The sequence below is a fragment of the Gallus gallus genome, chromosome 14 (genome assembly GCF_016699485.2).
Source record: "Gallus gallus isolate bGalGal1 chromosome 14, bGalGal1.mat.broiler.GRCg7b, whole genome shotgun sequence".
Lineage (NCBI taxonomy): Eukaryota > Metazoa > Chordata > Aves > Galliformes > Phasianidae > Gallus > Gallus gallus.
In genome coordinates, this window is record NC_052545.1 from 1158727 (window position 1) to 1181550 (window position 22824).

Here is a 22824-nt window from a genome sequence, read left to right on the forward strand (position 1 = left end):
TGTGAGTTATGCCCTTGAGATGGGAGTGCTTGCTGTGACGTACTCATGGAAGGTTCCATAGCCAACAAACCTGACAGGCAGTGCGAGGGGAGGAGGTGGAATGAGGGGCAGTGGCCTGCAGCCAGCAGGCTCCTGTGCTGCTTTTCACACCCAGTAACCAAAGACATTTCCTGTCACTCACAGCCACTGTAGGAGCAGCGCTGGGCACACCAAAGAGCAGCCCTGGGATGCTGCATCAGTGTGTGCTGTACTTATGGAAGGTGGGAGGACCAAGAGTGAGGGCTGAGCACTGGGACAGGCCAGAGAAACACAGTTGTACACTGTTGTACAGCAGCTAGGAGGCAGCTCTGTGCTGTATGGCCATAACCTTCCCAACCTCGTGCAGAATAAGGAGACACTGTAAGATTTGAGGCTCATTTCTAAGGTGATTATTACAGTAGGAAGAGAGTTCTTCAGATGAGTTAAATCCATTTAATGCAGGAATTCCAAGCCTGCAGTAAGGCACAACCCTGGGGCTAAAGTTAGGTTTGTCAGTTATGTTCTGCTCTGTGAGATGCTGCATTCTGCTGCCATTTGTGCCACTGCTCGGCTCCTCCACAAGAAAGCCAACCTTAATCCAAGGCTGCATTATCAGGGCAGTGAACCACCTCAGTAGTGGCGGTGTAAGAAAAGCACAGCACTTGTACTGCAAGCTTTGTATGACTGAGGTTTGATGGTGTGTTTAAAAATACATATAAATATATTATTGAAGAATGTGTTGACAATATATTAGACTTGAAATAGGTTTACGCTAACATTTTCTAACTTGTATCTGCCATTAAGCGAAGCATTACATATGCATAGAGGATAAATATTTATTTAGAGTCTTTTTAAACAAAATAACGTGTTGTCGCTGCATACAGACAGTTCTCTACTCTGCAATAAGGCAGTTGGTACATTGCTGTGTTAAAAAATCAGTCGGCCTTTTCTAATTGAGTGAGTGGCAAAGGCAAGGCTTGTGTTCTACAGCTTACCGTGGCAATTTCCAAACAACGAATGCCAACCCCTCAGATCTGTGAGCTTTTAGTCAGTCAGATCTCCTGGAGCATCCAAACCATCTCCAGCATCTCCACAAATCCGTCCCCCTGCAGAAGGTGTTCTGTAGAACCAAACTGAGCTGCCCCAACCGCAGCCCAAAGCAACAGCCTCGTTACAAGGAATGCTGTGAAAAATCAGAAATCCATAGCAGTACGATTCTATTGTACAGTAATTACACTTAAATAATTTTTAGGACAAGTTTAGATAGCAATTATCATTACTGCAGATGTTTATAAGGAGGAAATATATACGTGGATCATCTGTTCATCGAATAATGGGTGCTGATCTGTCGTTTGTTACTGTTGGTCTGAGTTTCACAGTTGCAAAAGGATTTTCTCCACTGAAAAGGAATGCACAAAGTTACTGCAGGGCTCGCTGTGCTGGAAGAACACGTTGCAGTTTCACACCAACAGATCCTACACGACTCCTAGCTTAGCCTGAGCATTTAAAACAGCCTCGCACGGGAGAACTGTCTTGACAGCAGTCCCAGGTTTGGTAAGTTGCTGTCTGGTTCGATCTGGACGTTCCCTTAAAGGCTTCCAAGGAATGTTGGATTTAACCCCCACTCTGTGCCAACCTGCAGAAGAAGTGCCTGCTGCTCTGGGGGGGTCTGTGCTCCCCTAACAGCACTTCTGACACTGCGGGTTTAACACTGCTGCCAATGGTCAGAGCAGCTCAGGAAAGGACATCCTCAGTTCCCTCAGTCAATTCGATAGCATACATCAAAATAAAAATCAGCACAGCTGTAACTGAATAAGCAGCTTTAAAATGTACCTTAGAAAGGGTGGTTTTACGATGCCATTCATGTCGGGTTTCTGTAAGAGAAAAGGATTTTGGTACAGATTTAAAAAGCAACAAAATGTGCTACAGGTGCTCTCCTCACTGTCCTGCTAAGGAAAAGAGGCCCCACCATTCAAACAGAATGAAATATTTAGTAACTTGGACTAATAGCTGTCTAATTTAGCTGAGCTGTGCAGAGGTGGGCAGAGAAGAATGATCTCAGAACATCCAAATGCTGACAGCTGTGTGTGCATACAGTGTAGAGAATGGGGTCTTCTTCCCCAGAGGGGTCAGTTCTGTTTTGTTTTCCCAAGATCAGCAATTATTTGAGTCTTGGCCTGCACCGTACAGGTAAAAATATCAGACATCACCGAAAACTGGCAACCAGAAGAAGAGGACAGAAGCAAAGTGTTGCCATGCAGTTTCTGTAGCACACTGCAGAAGTGGCTGTGGCTGTCAGTGCGTGAGGCCAAAAAAAGCCCAACACCACATACAGACACCCACCAAACAACCAAACCCCCAATCCCACCGCCACAGACACCCTCCTGTGTTCAGCTACTGTTGATATGCGGCACATGGGTGAAGGTGTCTCCCATGGCTACTGTGAGCAGTGAAGGTGAACGCAAAGCAAAGCAGTGAGCCCTGGCAGCACCGACGTGTTTAACCAGCAGTGGCTGCCTGGGAGTGGCACGAGAAGAGGAATGCCTTTGTACAGGTATTGTTGTATTTTGTTCTGATCAAACTGTCACATTTGTTGAAATGTACAATCTGAAAGCATTGTATTTACAGCTACAGTTTGCACTTTACTTCTGTGATGAGATTTCCTTCATCTTTGTGGATTTGAGACTACCCAGAAGATGGCAGTGTGGCACTGACACGGCGGTCCTTTGGGGTGCAGTGCTTGGGTGCCATGAAGTCAGCTGCTGCACCGTGGGGCTGCCAAGCCTGCTGCACAGCGGGGAGGCTTTGGCAAACATTACACTTGTCCTCTTTTCCACTAAACTTTTAGTATGAGCGTATTTAATTTTAAGTATTTCAAATGGCAAACTAATTGCACTGCTTCCAGGAGGTGTCTGCATTGGATACACAGCAGTGCAATATTTGGACAAGCAACAAAATCAAAACTAATAATTGCCTAATTTGATATTACTCTTCTTTTTGAATCATTGCTTGAATGACGACTTAAAAGTAGAAATACCAAATTTATAGAGCATTATCCATTCTGAAAAAATGCACTTCCACTCATCTGTAAAATGCTGAATGTAGGCATTAATTAGTGCTCACATCCCTCAACAGCATTCACAGAAGTAGCACTGACTTTCAAGGTGTTGTGTAAAGTACTCCTGGACACAGAGTTCGGCTGTTTTAAGTCCTCTGTCCCACTACAGCTCTGCTGTCACTTAAGATTATAGATCTGTACTGCTTTCCATGAGAACATGTTCTCAAGTTTCACAGATTCTCTTTCTCTGCTATGCAGGGAAAGCGCAGGGCTTCTAGTGCTCTTAATTGTATCCCCAAACAATTTGGCACCCTCCTTATTACTCTGGGTAGACTGAGATACCAGAAAAGCATAATAATCCTGAAGAGTAGCTACTGAAGTCAGGTACAAGTATCTCAAATAGCACGGTATTAAGGGCCTCATTTAAGAGCTCAGTTAAGTAGGTCAAGAAGAGTAAGCGGTGCAGAACATTTAGATGAATGGCATTGATTACTTACCAGACCTGCACTTTCTGGTTTGTCAGTTGGTGTTCTAGCAGCAGTACCTTTGGAAGACTCCATTCTCTTATCTGAAGTTGAACCCAGATAGTCTGGCGGTGGGAGGACAACACCAGCTTTTTCTGCAAGATTCACTGAGCTAATACTTCTAACCGGCGCAGCGCTGCAAGACAGAACCCAGCAGGTAATGCTCAGTTCCCATAATACACCTTTCCTCCTTGTCGTTAGTCCCAGGAAAGAACACAAATGTGTAATTAAGGCATGTAATCTCACTGAAGTCCACGGGACTTTTAAGTTGGACTGATGATCATTCTTAGGTCTCTGTGTCGCCATTAAACCATGGTAATGTGATCTAGGTATGACAGTTAGGAGGTACTTACTGCATATGTTACTGAACAACTGATGGTGTAAGCAGAAGAGTAATATTTTTAATACATGTTAAAGAAGATTTGGATATTTTTTGCACATTCCATTCAAAATATTACCTTGATGCTGGAACAAAGGCTTTTTCTTCTGATTCTTCTAGTGGTCTGGTATATGATGATGGAAACCATCCTTTTCTGTAATGGAAAGGGATTTCAATTTCATATAATATAAAGTTGGAAAGATTTTTCAGAAGTCAACACCAGACAAAACGGTGGACTCTGGAAGATGTAACGTTTAAAGGCCGGGGGTTCTGGTATGCAAGAGCTCCCTGCAACACATGCAGTGAGATTCTCCAGATAGAAGTCCCCACTCAGCGACAGCAGAAAAAGGTGGAAAACCATGTACTAATATCTGCTGGGGACACTTTTCCTTCATGTTCAAATTGGGTAATAAATTGATTCTCTTACACTTTAGTTGACTCATGTTCCCCGTAAAGCCAGCCATCCTTTTCTTCAGATACAAGAAGTATGATGGTATCTCCCTGTGCAAAGCTAAGTAATGTCTTGTTATTTCCAGCAGTATGTGGAAAGATTGTCTTTACTTTCTGCCTTTTCATTATGTTTAGCCCTGTGGCAACAGAAGTTGAGCGTGATAAACTGGCATCATCTGAATTCTCTGTCAAACAAAACAAAAAAGCAAAATTAACCATATTAACAAAGTACAATTAGCTGTCAGGAAAAGAAGATCTGGTAAAGCAGTGCTTAAGTGCAGTGTAGTTGTGAGACTTTGTACTGTTTGGGTTCTGCTTAGACTCTCAGTTATCTTTCAGTGTTTCTTATCACCAGAGTTCTTAACAGCATTGCTATTTGTATACATGCACACTCGCTGCCACAGTAATGTTGAACCAACAGACATAAAAAGTTCCTTAAGCGTTAACTTGCTACTGCTTTCTTCCCTTGGCATAAGAAGTGCTAACCAGAAGCAGCTGCAGAAGACTCCGAAAATTTTCCATTCTTAAAAAACGAAACAAGTCCAAGATGTGATTTCATTATCATGTCCAGCACTGAGCTTCAGCTGAATCAATGACAACTGCAGACACTTGGCACTTTGCAGACATCAGATGTTTTCCAGAAGATGATTTAAAGGACGTCTCAGAAATGTATGTTTTTTGACCAGTATAGTGCACTTCAAAGGCATTGTTAAGGAAGAAATGCTGGAATTGCTGTTCTAGCACTGAAGAGTTCTGCATTTGCTTTGTTGTGATGTAGGCTCAGTTCTTTCCCTGTAGCAGAGTAAGTCAATGACTCAGATTTTACAGACTAAGAAAATACTGTAACAGGGGTTTACATTTCAGGAAGAGAAGTACAGGACAGCTTGTTTTGCCCCACGGGCATTCTCTCCTGGCTGCTATACACTCTCAAAGGAAAGCATACCAAGACTGCAATGTTAGTTGGTGTCTGTTCGTGTGCACTGAAATAATGGTGTGTATCTGGTCCAAAATCATAGAATGCATTCTTCTGATTAGATTGAGAGCACAGAGAGCAGTTAAGCTGTGTTAATCACGGATGCATGGCAAATGATTAAAATAGAAGTTCAAGGTAGGGAGATTAATTTTATTGCGAACAGTTATTTCCTTCTTATGACATGCACTACACCTACGAGGTGACTGCCATACAAACACTCTGTAAGGACCATTTTATGCTCCTCCACGTATCCTGGAATTCAAATCCTGATAGTAGTAACGAAATCCCAAAGATAATGTTGAGTTCTGTAAGGCGCCCTTTGCACGTACGTGGTTTGCAATGAAATGACTCTCACCTGCTGGGTTGGTTGGTCTTTCAGGAGACACCTTTGGAGCCATGGCAGGATTGTTGAACATGTCCACAAGCGGGCTGGTGTATGCCCTGCCCACAGGAGCAGGGGGCACCTTTGATGCATTTTCATTATGAGCATAAAAATTGTTTCCAATCTAGAATCAGAAAAACATTGTGCTGACAGGGAGGTGACATGACTTCCTGGGTTATTTGCAACATAACCTCTAGAAAGCAATGCTCAGGTTTTCCCAAATTGTGTGTATGTAAGGCCTTTCTGCTGGGCCTATCTCACTATGAAACTTCTGATAGAAGAGTTTGCAAAGGTCCCATTCCCTGGTGCACAGTAGTTAGTGGGAATGCTATGAAAGCCCAGGTTTCCACAAACAGCCCACTCCTGCATAGATCAGTACATTTCTTAACACGACTACTGGAGTACTGAATTTAGAATTTCAGTAACCAATAGTAACACAACATGCAAACGGGGGGAACTGAGAATTTAATTTTACTTCAGCATTCTGTAATAAGAATCAGAGGGAAGAAGGAAAGAGTAAAATTTTGTTTATCTTGAACCTCGAGTATGTAATTCCTAGCATTTACAGACAGGAACGTTGGAAATAGAGTGGCAAAGAGCAGGGTAGTCCTAAGGCTGTGCTCTGCAGGAAAGCCCTGCACACCCAACTGGAGACAGCCTTCTTTGCCTGTGCGCTTCTGCCTGCTTTACTCTGTGTATTTCTCCAGCAGCAGAGCTGCTTAATGGTTTTGCTCTCCTACCCAACCCTATTATATTTTAGCTGATGCGTGTTGTAGCCTTGAATCCAAATGCTTAAGTACAATAGAAACTAGTGAAGCCAATCTGGACCCATTTGAAAGAGAGCCTTGAGCTATCAGGGAATGACATACCATGGTGTTTCTCTCTATCATTGGTGAAGGCTGCGGAGTTCCTGATATGGGAGTGGAACCAGGTGTCCTTATTTCCTCAATCATCATTTTGACTTTTTCAGGAACTTTGGTGGCATCACTGCAGATTTCCTGCCACCCAGGCAGCTTGGCGTTGAGGAATTCTGCACACTGCATCCACATGTAAGAGGTACTCATCAAAGATACAATTTTGCATAAAATTACACAGAGCTACTTGCTAATTTTTCTTACAGAAAAAAAGATAAGCGAAATGAAAGTCTTTTCAAACATGTTAAAAGCTAAGTAATATCTCTTTGAAGTATATAGTAGAAAGAGATGGTCCTTTTTCAGGGTCAGATATTAGAAATGCCATACTTCTTCACGTGTGTTTTTTTAAGAAGCCATAGTAACCCCTTACTGTTCGCAGTGGTACATTTATGAGAATATCACATCATAGACATTCTCTACAAACAGATCACAACACTTGTCTGGCACTACAGTGCTTCCACTGCTATCTAAACTATTTGTGGCAGTCTCGTCCAGATACTAGAAGAGATCTTAAGATCTCTGATATGATTAGATTCCAGGAGCTTCATTTTATGTACATGCATGCCACTGACCTGAGCGTGATAGAAGTGCATGTGCTGGGTAAAACTGCAGTGCTTGTCAACTAGAAAACAGAATCTTCTTTTTTCTTCAAGTAGAGCTTCTCTACAGCCTTCAGCAATAAATCTCTGAATGTCAGTCTGTCGAGAGCTCACGGTTTCCAAATACTAAGGGAAAAAAAGTAGATAAATCACATAGAGTCTGTGAGCTTTCTTTGATACTCTGTCCAGTTACCGAAGGGAGTTCCAAAAAGACAAGAAAAAGTTATCAGAAAGGCGGGGTGCAGTGGCTCTGCTTCCAAGTCATTCTCTTTTCATGCACACACCTGACTTCTCCAATCTCATCAGACACACATGTATTCTTATTATAGGCAATCAGTATTCCAGGGTGTGAGGAAAGGGCACCAGAGGAGATTCAGATGTCAGGAAGAATTTCTTCACGGAAGGATGGTGGGCATCGGAATGGCTGCATGGGCACTGGTGGAGCTGCTGTCCCTGGAGCTGAAGAGACGTGTGGATGTGGCACATTGTTTAGGGCTGGACTTGGTAGGTTGTTGGATGGTTGCACCTGATGATCTTAAGAGTTTTTTTCTATCTAAGTGATTTTATGATTCTACTCTGTGTGTGTGTGTGTGTCTGTCTGTCTGTCTGTGTGTGGACAACAAAGCAAAACAAGAAAAAGAATTTTATCTTCTAAATTAAATGCTGTAACAAATAATAATATGACTTCAAAGCAGCAGCAACAGGGCAATTTTAAAGGCACAGGTGTTCTCTAATTGGACTAATTACCTTCATCTGTTCTATAGCTGTTACATTTACTCTCACAAAGCTGTAATGAATCTATGCTTCATTTTAAGAGAGGAAAAAGTGAGTTACTAAAGAGACTAAAATGTATTTATCTGAGGTTATGAAAGTTTGTGGCTAAAATGTGCTTAAAGGCTCATTCTTGAATTCTCAGTCCCACACATTGAAAATGAACTGTTCTTGTGAAGGTGGGTTAAAACACGCTGTAAGAAGTAAGAGCTGGTATGACTTATGCTTCTGTGCCTTGTTATAAACAGAGCTTTCCTTAAAGAAATAAGGTGAATAGAAAAACACAGAGGAAAAAATATACGAGCTGACAAAACACAGTATCTCCGAAAATAGTTACCATTTTATTTGAAATAACAGGTCATGTCTGCACTGCCTTGCCATTCCTTATTTGGCCTCAAGATGGCAATGCTGTTTAAGAACAGTAGCAGAGGTAATAAATAAGTAGTATGGCCTACTTCGGGAAATGCTTTCATAGCAAATTACTGCTGAATGTACGTAGCAGAGCTGAGTAAACTGCTGCATAAGGGTGCAGTTCCCGAGGTGCTTTAAGGCCGTTCACAAGTAGTGGCCATCTAAGAAACCCTGAAGCTGAAGCAAACGCCTCTGAAGCGTACAGCAGCACAGCCAGCATCTAATTTCAGCTGCAGTCATTATTCTAGGAGTGCCTTTAACGTGCAGCAGCTCTGAGAAATCAGAAATACACATTCTTTGAAGTTAGTTTAACCTGCCAAACCACTTGCAGGGCAGCTGTGAATTAACTAATTACCTAGCATGTACAAAAGTTGCTGTAGGCTTCAGAAGTTAAGCTTTGGAAGACCTGGATAGGACCTGTAATAGCTCAGTGTTTCTGTTGACCGGGTCTCATACAAAATAACATTAAAAAAAGAAGGAAGCAGACCAAGAGCCACCACACTGACCTCCATTTCCTTATGCTCGTATTTCATTACATTTCGTGCTCCTTGGCTTTTCCTTCGGATTTTTTTCAGCTCAGCCTGAGACTTCTCCAGGGAATCCAATTTACTTCTGTGTTCGGTTTGGTACCTCTTTAAAGTCGCCTGCAATCAGAGCATTTACAAACATCTCAGTGCGCTCCGCAGTGCCACTCGTGTGAGCAACCAGACAGCATTACCATAGATATTGCTAATGCATACCAAATGAGGCGACCAATTGCTTTTCTCAGCTGTGGGTTAAGAATGCTCTGAAGTCGTGCACTGGTTCCTATTTTAGCTCAAAATGAGCACAGACGTTTTTGCCGTGTTTAAGTAGAGTCAAATCTAACAGTGATTAATAAACTGTTAGGGAGCAACGGATAAATAAAAGATGACCTTTCTGGTATTAGAACTGAATGTACTTACGGTCATGTATTTTACATCCAGGTCTGTTTTCTTCTCCAGTTCAGATATAATTTCCTTATGAAATTTCTTAAACTTAAAAGCAAATAAATTAGGGGTTATTAGAAATCAGCAGAAGCGGTTGTTGATTCAGAAGGTGGGGTGGGTGAAGGAGGGGCTGCACTTACACTTTCCTCCAGGCTGTCGTTAAGTTTCTTGTGCGTTCTTGAAATTTCCACCAGGACTTGGCCTGTTGGGAAACACAACCGCATTTCTTCCTTTCATAGAGCTCTGAAGCTGGTTAACAAGCAGCAATAAAATGTGTGTAACTAATACATTGGTGAGCTATATTAAGAGAGATAGGAAACTTCCTGCTGTTTCTTAGCACAGCAGTTTAAATAATTAAGCGTATCTGGCCACAAACCAACCAAGAAGCTCATAAAGGACAGGAAAACAATCAGTTGTGTTGTTGTGCAAGCAAGGTTGGTGTGACAGACAAAGTAACTCCTTCCTTCTCCCCAAGGTAACACGACTGATCCAGTGAGAGACTGTTCTTGCCAACGTGGGGCACAGGACATGGGGACTAGAGATAGCTGCTGCTGTCCAAACAACTGCTATCCACTCAGCCTGCAAACCGAACCTTAATGTTTAACTAACCACGGCGTCAGCACTGCAGTCACCTTCCACGTTCATTGACAGCACACCTGCTAAAGCAGGTCTGATACGTATGCTGATTAATTTCTCATGCTGTTTTATCAGGGATTACAGCCTGTCTCTATGGCATTAACTAACAGACGGGAAAGGCAGATTTCTCAGCTTCCTCTTAACAGCTCCTAAATACGCCTGTTACTCTTTGCTGTCTGCTAGCAGTTACACAGCTTACTTCTAACTGTGGCAGTTTAGAGCTGGAACGTTTTGCTTTGCTTTAGGAGTCTGTAGGGGAAAAGAACCTCGTTCCTTCTGGGTGTGGTTCTGTGTGCAAACCAATCTGAGCTGTGCCTGCCGCAGTCCTGCCCTGACGCAGCCGTCCCAGTATCCCTGCTCTGCCGTGTCCGTGGGGCTGCTCGGAGGAGCGGCTGACAGCGCCTAAAGTGCCCAGTTTGACTTCACCCGAATGCAGCCGGAGGCAGCCACTGGTCTGATAGGGCCATGGCAGAACAGCCTTTGTCTGGAGAGGTTTTATTGTTGTTATATTTCCATGGCAGTACACAGGTTCCATTTCAGAGCCGGGCCGCTGTCATGCCTCCTCCAGACATCCACCTGTTTGCCCATCAACCCTGCACTTATCCCACCCTGAACTATCTAACAGACGGTGCTTACAGCATTAAACCTGAAGTGGTGCTGCTCTTATGTACAGGTGGCCCTACGAAACTATGGACAGTAATTCTGATTTTGGGATTCTGTGCCACTGGCAGAATCACGGCACAGAACTGAGTCAGCAAAGACACAGCGCCCTATAATGCCTCTGTTCCTTCAGGTGTAGGTAAAAGCTCCCCCAAAGTGCAGATAATTGACAAATTCAGCTAAATAAAATGAACGGCAGAACTTCTCATCTCTTCCTCTCTCAACATCTCCCCAGCTATCAAGACCCATCCCTCCATGGTGTACATGGGGTTCTGGTAACCCCGTGCCTGGAGCATCTCCATTGTGAAGGAAGGATGGCAGACGTGGGGCATTCAGCCTGGAGGCGACCGAAGGGTAATGTTACTGATGCTCATCAGTGTCTGGTGGGTGGGAGTCAAGCGGATGGGGCCAGGCTCTTTTCGTGTTGCCCAGCAGCAGAAGAAGGGGCAGTGGGCACTAAGTGTAAGGTAGGAAGTTCCATACAAACAGCCTACAGTGATGGGGTGCTGGTGATTAGAAGTAGAGAAGTAAATACTACAAGAAGTGAGAGTTACTACAGTAATTATTTCCTATGCAGTAGGAAAGTAAACAGTGTAGTCACATAAACACTTGAAGCAATGGACACCGGTAAGCGCCCTTGTTATTCTCATGGCTGCAGCAGCGAATGCAGTTGAGTCTGTAGTCCTTGTGTCACCCAGATCAACTGAGAAGGCACATATTTGACTGCAGTGGCATTTCAAAATTAGAGGGGTTTTGTATAACAGGAAAACCCACCACGCAGTGATGCAGTGTTAAAAGAAACGGGGGAATAATCCGGATAAGACTACGAAGTTTGCTTGGCTTCAAATGCGCAGAACACAAAGCTGCTGGGAATTCATAGGCATTCGTGGTGAGTGCTGGAATGGCCATCAGAAAATTGCCCCCACGAGTTGTTTATCCTTTTGAGAGGAGTGTGTGCACTCTGTGTGTAACGCGTGCTGGGAGGAGCTGCTGCCAAAGCCGTGCACTCTGTGAGCAGTTGGCAGCGCCGGCGCAGCGCAGTGCGTTCAGCAGGCAGCCCACAAGGCCGGGCATTGAGCACACAGCCCTGCAGCGCTGCGCCCGCTGAAACGGCCCATTCACCTGGAGTGGGGCGGGTGGAAAACCTGACGCTCAGGGCTTGTTATTCCTGTCTCACACAGCACTCATCTGACCGCAGCCCGCCAGGCTTTCGGCTTTGAATACTTGGGTAGAAAACTAGCTACCTTTTTGTTTTGAGCCTTATTGCAAAGAATACTGCCCAAACGTATCCTGAGATTAAGAGAACCTTAAAATGGGCACTTCCTTCTGAACAGTTTGTGCTGCATTATTTTCCAAGTTTCTTTTCTTTGCACACCCTAGAGCACGTTTTGCTTTTAAACATCAGTGGCCGTTTCTCTCATTGCATCCTCTTTCCCCCCTCACCAGAGGCTCCCTGTGCCCTGCACGTCAGACAAAACCCGTTTTGTGCTGGGATCTCTTTGCTGCTACCAGCAATGCAGAGGCACCGGGTGTGCCGACTCACTGCCTCGCCTCCTCTTTCATGCTCTGAAAAGAGCTCACAGTGAGTGCACGGACCTATTAAGAGTTAAGTTATAGTTTACATTAGAGGTCAGATTCTGCTCTTTAAATAGAGAACACTTTGTAAGTGGACGTCTGCCATGGTCTTTTATCACCAGTTTAAGAGAATGGGTTACCGCGTTTGGACGGCCCTCCTGATTAAGATTTGTGTAGGAGAAAGGTTTCTGTGGAAGTGTAAGTCAGGAGAGGTAAAATGAGCCCAGGCCTCCACGTCACAGCACCCAAGTGGGATGGAAACCAAACAACTTCAGGACAGCACGTTGATTTTGATTACAATTGTGAATTATAAAATAGCTCTAGTAAACACAGTAGGTCATTAGATTAATGATGACGTCAGGTAGGGCCAGGCCCTGGTGCTTGGTAATTATTCAGTTTGTAAAAAGGTCAAGAAAGCTACCTGAAGTGAGGACAAATGTATTACTCACATCAATTAAAAATATTTTGCTATGTATTAAAGCTGCTCATGATCAGGTTTAGTGAGACCTCTTAATACACAGTAACCAAGTCTCGACCTTGTCATCATTTACTGTCAAACCCCACAGCTAGCAAACATGCAAATACACTACAAAATATGACTAGACTGCATGATAACAGACTGCTTATGTCCAGCTGATGACAGACATACTGTAGACCAAACCAGCTTTAGGCATCACATTATGCAATGAATTAACAAACACAAACCACCACTCCTCGTGATAAACATAACCATTACAGCACTTCACTTTCAAAGATACCATTTTTTTTGCTTTACATTTCCCCCCCACTAAACACAAAATCTCTGTGATGAAAACAGTAGAAATATGTTAAATATTTCCACATTTGTTTTAGAAAACAAAAATGTATTCATAATTGTTCACGGACATGTTCTGTTCTGTTAATATCAGCTCAGTATTACAGTGAAGGGAAGAAAGGAAACAACTTTTACAGATGGGTATTTCGGGAAAACATCTCACCTTAAAAGAAAAGTGACCTTAAAAATATACCAAGCATCGTTCATGTAGAGCAGTTGAAACTAGGCTGTGTAACATGGCCCCAGTCTGAAATGTGACCATGGGTAGTAATGCCAAATTGCACAGTAAATTGATTTCAGTTTCAGGTGGGTTTGGTGTACAGCAGAACGATCTCTTAAAAACTTGACCTCTTAGAAGACCTCTTAGAAACTTGAGGGGGGTTTTTAGGCTTACCCGAGGTTCTTAGCTGTGCCTATGTTTTCTGTTAAGAACGTAAGACAGGCTAGAATTGCATTAATGCTCTGTTGGGTTTGTGTGCAGAAAGAATAAATAAGAACCACTAACCCGAAATACACAACACTTCTCCACACACAGCAGCACGTGAGGAAGAAGACATCTCTGAACAATTGCCTTCACAGTAGATGAAAAACAAGGAAAGCGATTTCTAGCAGAAAGCCTCGCTTGAAAATAGAACAGATAATAAGCATCTTCATTATGAGGCCAGAATGTAGAGCTTCTGCAGCAGTTACAGTTCAATCTCACTGTTCACACTGAGCAATTTTAGTGGTTGTTTATCTTTTTAGCTTATGCTGACTGCTGCTCCGAACAGAAGGTAGGAGGAGTTAGTTCAAAACAGAGACAAAAATGGAACCAAGAAAACCACTTAAACTTTTAAAATATCAATTGGCTATCTTAGAACTGATAAAATTATTGATTTCATCACCTACTTGAAATATAGTTAGGATTTTGTTTATCTTTAGAGGAGGTCACTGGAGAAATGTCAGGTCTCACTAAAGAGACTCTGTTAGGTGCCTGGGAACAAAGTGCCCAATTAGAATCACTCCTTTATCTCCTGTTGTCCTATTTTGCATTCAGGGCAGGTCTTTGAGATGAAGCCATGTAATTATTTGTATTAAACAAGAGCAAAGGGCTGAGTCAAAGCTACACATGGAGACAGGACAGGTCAGGCGTATCAGGAGCTCCCACTTCTGTCAAGATGCTCTTTCTTCCCAGTTGCCCTTTGCCCAGAAGAAAGGCACTGATGACTAAGGAGAGCTGGAAACAAAGTCATTGGAAGCCATTAGCCCCCGAAAGGAGGTGAAATGGGAAGTCTCAAAAGAATGCAGCGCAACATAAATATAACTGACCTAAACATCTGTTAAACTTCAAGTACGTTCAATTTACCATTCTCTCATAGGAAGGATTTATTGCAGAAGGACTTAACTGTGCAGCAGATACTTGAAAGAAGGCAGAAAGTCTTAATGGAAATTAGCGTAGATGAAAAAATAAGAAAAGGCAAAACAGTGTGTTGGTTTCCAAACCACTGACTGTGCTCTGCTTCTAATGCAGCTTGCCCAGAATACTTGTGGGGGGAGACAACGTGTAGGGTTAATGCTCGTGCGCACATAAATCCACAGGACTAGGTCAAGTCTGCCTTTCCTTACTGCATCAGCGAACACGAAGTGGGCAGCAAGGAATAAATCTTCCTGAGGTTAATTTTATGAAGTGGCACTGACACGTGGCCATTCAGTGCATGCTATGAAGGTGACTGCAGAGGGTGAAGGAAGAACAAAAAAGAAAAAGAGGAGTCAAATCTACAGTAGAGCAGGAGGGAAGAGAGCTCAGAGGATAACAAAGTGTTTGAAGTCTGCTATAGGTGGTAAGCCCCCAGCACGCAGAAGCACTGCTGAATGGATGGTTATGTTTTGATAGGACAGAATTCTGTAATGTCATATATAAAGCAAAAAAGCAAGATTTTCAGTTTCTAAACGGGACTCTCAGATCAATTTATATTTCCAAATATAGAAAGTTCTCACTAAAATAGCAATAGATATTTCTGCAGTATAACAACCAAGTATGTTAATTCCCCTGAAACAAATTAGACACAGATTAACATGAACAAAGCCTCCTTTATCCTCAGATTGTGTGTGTTCATGTAGGAGCGCAGCACACTGAAATCCAAGTGATACCGATCGTGGATCGGGAAGAGTGGAATGAAACATTCTGCTGTTATTTAGACATGTAAAAGTAAAATCCAAAGCTCACACCTCACTTTGCAGATTTGCCTTCTTCCCTTCGTACACAGACAGGAGCTGCCATGAAGTTCTGTCCATCCACTTCACAGTAAAGTGAAGGTAAAGATACAGGTAAAGATATAGCATAGTTTTCATGGGATCAGAGCCATTTCAGAGTTCTTTTCACTTTTCTCCACATCCTCTGTGTTTACTCAGTTGAGTAATTTCTTCCCAGCTACATCGTAGCCAAAATACTTTAGCAAGAGACCAGAGCTGCTTTGCTCAGGCTGTGTTCTAGCTACCATAGACTTTCTTCTGCTGGAGGTACCTTCTACCATTTTACTTCTCCAGTCAGTGCTGTACACTGGGTTCTGTGCTTCCTGAAGTGTTTGCTTCATTGCAATACGCACATCTTTGTATGTCCATATAGCACATACAAGTAAATACATACAAATATGTATATTTAACACTGACAGCTCGTTCCCTCCGTGCCAAAGGCAAAGAGCATCAGGAGTGAATACATGAGCAATTAGCAAGACTGTGAGAATTTCCAGTTCCTCTAAGTTTGTTCGTGGTGTGATGCCCCTATTTTACTATTTAAACAGGACAACGAGAAAGGCTTATGTTATTTTAAAGAGAAGTGTGACTTTCCATTTGAGCGACTTCCAGCCTGGTCTCCTTCCCTTTTCTCTCCCAACCAGTCAAAGAAAAAAAAAATCAGAGGTTAAATTGTTTTAAACCTACTGTATCACTGAACAGATGACAATGAACATGAAATATTTATCTTGTTTCAGATGATTGGTAAGTATGGTAACTAAATTTTAATGTTAATTAAGAAAGGAAAGGAAAAGCGTATGCCACATAAATAATGCATGAAAAATGGCAAACTTGTTTTTCCACCTGTTACTCCATCCATAATATCTTTAAAGACTGACAGAGGCTTTTTTTTTTAACCCAAGCATATAAAGCAGACTACATTAAGGTATGTATGTCACTGACATCTTCCATGGGGCCCCGGAAGCCTTAATTACAACAGCTTCTCATACTGGAGCTGCAGTGGTGTTGAGAAGCAGCTTGCAGGCCTTACCAATCAGGTGTGAGGAAATAAGTGACAACACAAGCACAAGCCTGAGCTTGCCTGCTGGACGCCCTGCTGCTTGTAGGCAGATTAGTTAGGGGTGATCATACAGCAAAGCCACCCTGTGTCTGAGCAGCACTGCAACAAGCAAATGGCACAGAACAGCAAAAGCGGAGGTTCCTAATGGGCTTCCAGTGCAAAAAAAGGATGAATACCTAAGGCACTGTGCTGAGTGCTACATGAAATACCATGCCACGTGGGGAGTCACTGCCTTTCTTAATCACAGCGATCTGAAGCTGCTGGTATCAAAGATGTCTCCAAAGTGAGACGTTTTGGGTAAAGGCTTTTTTGTGGAATTCCAAGAGAAGCTGTTCTCCTCCTTAGGAATGTAAATGGCATCTCCAGCTGATCCTGGGCTTTGTTCAGGAATTGTTAATTAGTAAGAGCTGACTGTCCGGACAAAATAAAGGTAGAATTTCGGTTAGGGGATTTACAAGCCAGTTACATACATGATGTGATCTTTGCAACTACGTCATTTGCTTTCCATTTTCTGTAATTTGCCTTACTGAAGAAGACAAATAAGGTTATGTTTTCCTCTACACAGGCTTGCAGGCCTTTTCTCTTCTTTTTTTTCTCCCAACAGATGTACCTGGGGGAGGAGATGGTGAAGAAAAACGGATTGCTTAGCATCAGCTGATTGGCTGCCTGCCTGCCCAGCCTCACCAGCAGTGATGGTATTGTGTTTGGGTGAGTTAGGAGAGCTGCCAGGGAACGCACACCTGCTGTGCACTGAATGCAAGTTCCCACACTGTGGAATTAATGACTATTTTCTGAACAAACACCAGTCACAATCAAGTAAATGTTGCATGCACACACAGGTGAAACTCAGGGCATCGTTTCCTGAGTTTCTGTTGCAAAATGAAAGATGTCTTTGCTATGTGTGAGGCTCATGTGATATGTAACTGTTTTGGGACAGCCAGCATGCCTTTTGTCCTATTTGCCTCTATTTTGTTAGGCCTTTGAAGCACAGCATGATGGTATCAAGCAAGTGCACTCCCACTTCATTTTGAATATCCAATGTTTCCCTCCAGGGGGTAGACTGACGTGCATTGTTATGGATGTTCCGTATTAAACTCCAGAGCCATCATCCACAAGTGGGCATTTATGGCAGCAGGTACAGAGACGCACGCACTCCTGTCACACTGCAGAAGGTAATGCAGCTCGGGGCTCAGTGAGTATCTGAACAGTTGAGTTATCAGTGAACACACAGAGCTTCCAATGGCTCTGCAACAGACGGTCAGGCAATGTACAAAATACAGAGCAGTTCAGGTTTAAGAATGCAAGACTGAGGGTTTGATTCTCCCTCTTCCCTTCTGCAGATTCATCAAAAGTGTATATGCAGAATAGTGAACATCAAAAGCTGCAGCACCAATTCTAGAGGAAAAAATTCTTAATATGAATGTTCAGCTGGATTTAACCTTAGAAGTGACCTTGGAAAGTAGAACTATGAATAGCAAGAAGTTTCCACTAACTCAGCTACTGTTTCCATCGCTAGCACTGCAGAAGGGCTGGCTGCTCTCCTCCTACCTTGCTTATGGCAGGTTGGAGCTCTGTGTGGCACTGGAACAGTTACCACAAAATTAGGAAATGCAAAACCTCACTCCTGAGAACTGAAAACCTCCCTGTATTTCATTTTCAATATACTTTTTGTTATATAAGAAAAGAATTCAGTCCCTTCTTTCAATCCCATTTTATTATAAATATATTATAACTGTATTTTATTAATGCTCCATAGGAAAAGCTGGCCTGACCTACTGACTGCTTCAACTGCAGCCTCTAAGCTAGTTTCCCAGAAGTTTCCACACGATGAGGTGCTAAAGAGGTTCTGTAGTTGCTGGCACACTTCACTTGCTTTCTGTCCAACAGTCTCTTCTGAAAGTAGAGCGTTTATCCTACTGAGGAGATGGCAGTGATGCGGTAAGGTGGGACGGGACGACAGATCTTTCCTTAGATTAAAGCAGCCAGTGAAGGACAGGGAGCTGCGTGTCATCTTTCGAAGACAAGTGAAACAGGATTCCAGCTGAGAGGGTCAATTTATCTGCTTCAGTAAGCCTACAGCCCCTTTCTCTCCTCTGCCCACGATTCTTCACCTACTTCTTAATTTTTATTTTAAGTGCAACTGGCTTCATTTATCCTGAATTATTACATTTCCTGTTTTCCTGGTTGTCTTTCTGAGTAGTGAGAGCAGCACTTAAGGGCTGTATCACAGAAGTAGCAGGAGGTAGCTGTTCCCAGCTTTTAAGAAGTACAGGCTCAGATGTCCATTTTGCTTATTAATAAGGAAGGAAAAAGTTCTGAATGACAAATGCTAGCAAGATACTGCTTTTGAAAGATGGTATTTCCTTACACTACAGTCAGCTTAGAAATTTTTTCAGTAAGAATGCATTTCCTTTTAACAAAATAAAAATTTTCTCATTATATTCCAAATAATTTTGTATGGTCACTTCAAGTTCACTGTTTCTTGTATAGAAAATCTCTACAACTAGAAAGGAGAAACAGTAGAAAAGTCCATTGGATTTATTTTAGCTTCAAATGTAAAATGGTTGTCATTTCAAAATAAATAAGTGAAATCAAACTGTGCTCTCTACAGATTTAATTTCACTTAACTACATCAATCATAGATTATTATTATTGAATTATTGTTTTTTTTCTTTGCAGAACTGGAAAAGAGTTATCAAAAGATGCGGTTAGATGTCAGTCCACCCAGATAGGAAGAGCTAACTGTGGGGTAAACGCTGGGCATGTTCACCACTCAGCTAACGAATGCTTCTCAGCAGCGATGCTCAAACCAGCACAGTGACTGCGGTCATCTCTCTAAGAGAAGGAAATGCACGCGTAGACAACTCCTGCCCCAGTTCTCCACACTGTAGCATTGTTGTGTGTAATTACTATATTGCTGAGTGCATACCTATGTCTCTTCACAATGGATGTATTGTACTTACAGCACGACAAGGTTTTGGAGACCTTTGAGCTCACACCACTTTTTCCTAAGAGCAAACTTGCATTATAAACGTGTTCACATGCGGTCCTTTAGACCCGAAGGACAGTCACACCTTTTGTTCACAAGCAGAACACCAAGTTCCGGGCTCCTCCTCTGCCAAGCAGGCATTCCATTTACTGGTAGCACCATCACAAGTTCCCTCCCAGCCCTCAGCCCTCCCTGACTTGTGCCTAGCACCACAAGGAGGAACGTTTTTTTCCCATACTTGTTTCAATGATCACCTGCAGACGTTTTTAAGTAGAAAATTTCTCCCGAAAAGAAGGAAGAAAGGAAAAAAAATCCCTGTTCTACAGTTTCAGACTGTAGGTGAGCATTTGCATATCTGTTTCCAGGTAAGTTTGAAGTGAATGAGACTGAAAATAATAAGCCTGTGATGCAGAGTAGTCCTCAACTAACAGTTTTGGTAGAGTAGAAAAGGCTTTCCTCTCACTGATGTTCCTTTTAACACAAATCTCTGCAATTTAGCTGCACAGATCAATACCATGCAACACATTTATTTCTTTCATATTTGACTTTGTTGTAGGAGAAGCAGTGAGTTCACACTCAGCTCTTGTGCAATAAGCTGTGTGTACAACCCCACAGTGTAACTGTGACATTATAATTGCTATCAGTACAGTTGCCACACAATAAACAAATCGGGACTTGACACTGAGAGTGTTATAAAGGAGCTTAGCACCTGCCGGTTATTGTAGCTACAAGGGAACAGCTGGGAAAACATGAGAAGAATGCAATGAATGTGCAGGAAAACTTCCTGGTTCCTTCAGCTCGTGAGGGCTGCTAAGATAGATCGCATGGCTGGAAGACGGTGTTGGTTACAATTATGAGCACTGGTGCGTATTACACAAAACCTCACAAACCGGTGTTCTAGGCGAGACGAAGGACGGTCAGGAGCACATGGTGAAAGTTAGTCCTGTTGGCACTGACAGCACTGAGGTATTTATGTGAGGTTACCTTTAATGAGTTGTTGAAATGTGAAATTTCATCGTGCTGTTGTGATATGCTGCAGTTTGAATGGTATAAAACTACATTTTTAGGTGTATAACTTCATTTTTCCTAACTTTTCTTCCTGGTGTAATTTAGAATAGGTGCCTAGGAAAGCAAGATACGGCAATTGCACATTGCAGAATGACAGACTGTGTGCATTCAGATCATGTTCCTAAATTCTTGTACTTAAACCTGAAGGACCACAGCTTGGAAAGTTGGGGAATTCCAAAACTAGAAAAAAAGTTGACTTAGAGCCACTTATCTTTTATTTACCACACCTGTACTATGAATGCAATATACTCTTTTACTTTCTCAATTTACTCATATTAAGTTATTCTGTATTAAAATGTTCCAGAGAGCTTTCCACTGCATGTGAAATACATAGACACAGTACTAAAGTTTTGAATATCTGGAATATCCACATTTCTGTTTCCTTCTTCTGCACCAGTCTCATTCTACGGAAGAAAGCACTTGGTTTTACTGACTGCTTACAGGGAGACCATGTTCCATGTTCCCTTATGACGAGGAAGGACTGGCTGATGGTTTCGATACACATCTTTACAGAGCGCTGGCTGTAAGCCTACTGTAGGTCGCCTGGCAGGTTTGGGTTTGAACTATAAAATGGCTGGGAATGACCTTCCAGTAAGCGTTGTTCATAAATTACAAAGATGATTATTGTATTTTAGCCATCTTAGGCACAGAGGCTTTCATAAGTAAGCGTAAGAAGTTTAATGGAACACAACTCAGTTTAGAATAAAACATTATTTTTCATCTGACACCACTAAAGGTGACATTGCTGCAGGAAAGAGCTGAAACACTGATTCCTGCCTTATTGCTCTGTTCAGTCTTCTGAAGACTGATTTTAATAAGAAGTGTATCTGCAAAAAACACAGGTTGCTATGCTAGCTATCAGGGAAAAGAGGAAAGGGACAGGTCTTCTAATAGCTCCTTTTACAGCTGAAGAGTACCTACTGGCTGATGGGTGGAACACAGAGTCAAGGGAAGAAGGATGCACATTAAAAATGAAGAAAAAGCAGATCAGCAAATTCTTTGTGACTCATTTCTGCTGTAGATGACAGGTAAGAAAACAGCACTATGGATTTCTAATGACTGTAAAGCCTTGCCATCCCATCCCTAAGCCAAGCATACTGACTGTGGTTAGAACAGATAACTCATGGGGTTTTTTGTTTGTTTGCTTTCAAACAGATTAGCTTCAAGTATCAGTTTCTGTACTGTGGATGTTTCAATTTTTATTACACAAATTAAAACACTTAAATTTGCTGGCTGTCCAAAGCCCTCAACACTGGAAATCCAGAGGATGGTACCTCAGCTTGTACTCAAGTATGAAAGCATTCCACTTAAGAAAATGTAAATAGTCTCTCACAGATGCCTCCCACATTACCCCACCTTCACCTCAACATGAAGTGCTGGAAGGAATCTACATTTGCTGTCTGGGTTTTTCTTGCAGTAACAGTTCAAATCGGTGATGAGAATACAGCCCTAGAGGCCTGATCCTGAAGAAGGCAGCACTTTCTCAACACAGAATATTTAGAAAGGATTATAGCTCTGTGGAAAACATCATAATTAACCCCCCCCAGAATGTATTTTCAAGCACAATTTTGTGTGGCCCCATAGTGTGGAAGGAACAGAATTAATCTCGGGACCACTCACTGATACCTTCAAACATGCAGACAGCATCTCACAGTCACACAGGTCTCACTCAGCAGACAGACTACCTGCATGGATTTTACCAACTTACTGAAATTGTAATGATGCTTTTCCTGACATTTTTAAAGGGCTGACATGTTAATACTTTTCACTTGCCCATGATTTCATTCTACCGCTTGAAATCAGCGACTCTGTTGCCCGTAAACAACTGGCAAAGCAAACACGGAAAGCTACACGAGGCTGTTTGCTTTTGGGCTGGGAGCGGCAGAACAGCAAACAGCGCTGAGCACGGGATGTCAGCACTCTCACAGAAGTGGCTTCAGAACAAATGGTAAAAATGTATGCAGGCACAGAGAGCTGCGGTCACCTCCCAAGCAGAGGCTGTCCCTCAAATCACCTCCAGCGGAACCACGGAGAAAAAAACGACTAAAAACAATCCTTTAAAGTGAAGGGTTACAGAAGCAGCTAATGTCACCCCATTGAAAACGTCCTACGTTACCCTTAATTGAAAGTACAGATTGCCCATACAAAAGGACAGTTTATCCAGTTACTCTTGTCAAAAAGCAAATGAAGCCTTTAAGCAATGTTTCCTTTTTATAGTTCAGTTTGTACTTATATTTTTTGTCAGAAATGTTACTAATACTTTGATGACAACCTTGCTTCTGTAGACTGAACAATATCATGTCAATGCTAGCTAAAGGAGTACAAAACTAAGTGCTAATTTTT

The 22824-nt window shown here is 42.5% G+C and overlaps 1 protein-coding gene across 2 annotated transcripts in view; it reads right to left on the minus strand.

The window, feature by feature from the left end:
- Positions 1 to 840: 840 nt before the first annotated feature.
- Positions 841 to 22824, minus strand: part of BAIAP2L1 (BAI1 associated protein 2 like 1) — a 34725-nt gene continuing 12741 nt past the window's right edge. The window contains exons 4-14 of one of the 2 annotated variants that reach the window (NM_001277529.2): positions 9588 to 9649; positions 9424 to 9495; positions 8986 to 9123; positions 7271 to 7423; positions 6654 to 6821; positions 5758 to 5908; positions 4407 to 4614; positions 4059 to 4133; positions 3574 to 3736; positions 1852 to 1892; positions 841 to 1417 (exon numbers count right to left, since the gene is read on the minus strand). In NM_001277529.2, the coding sequence (NP_001264458.2) occupies positions 1342 to 1417; positions 1852 to 1892; positions 3574 to 3736; positions 4059 to 4133; positions 4407 to 4614; positions 5758 to 5908; positions 6654 to 6821; positions 7271 to 7423; positions 8986 to 9123; positions 9424 to 9495; positions 9588 to 9649 (1307 nt within the window). In that variant the 3' untranslated portion in view covers positions 841 to 1341. Of the gene's footprint in view, positions 1418 to 1851; positions 1893 to 3573; positions 3737 to 4058; positions 4134 to 4406; positions 4615 to 5757; positions 5909 to 6653; positions 6822 to 7270; positions 7424 to 8985; positions 9124 to 9423; positions 9496 to 9587; positions 9697 to 22824 lie in introns of both variants that reach the window. The other variant, XM_046900596.1, reaches the window with a different exon arrangement.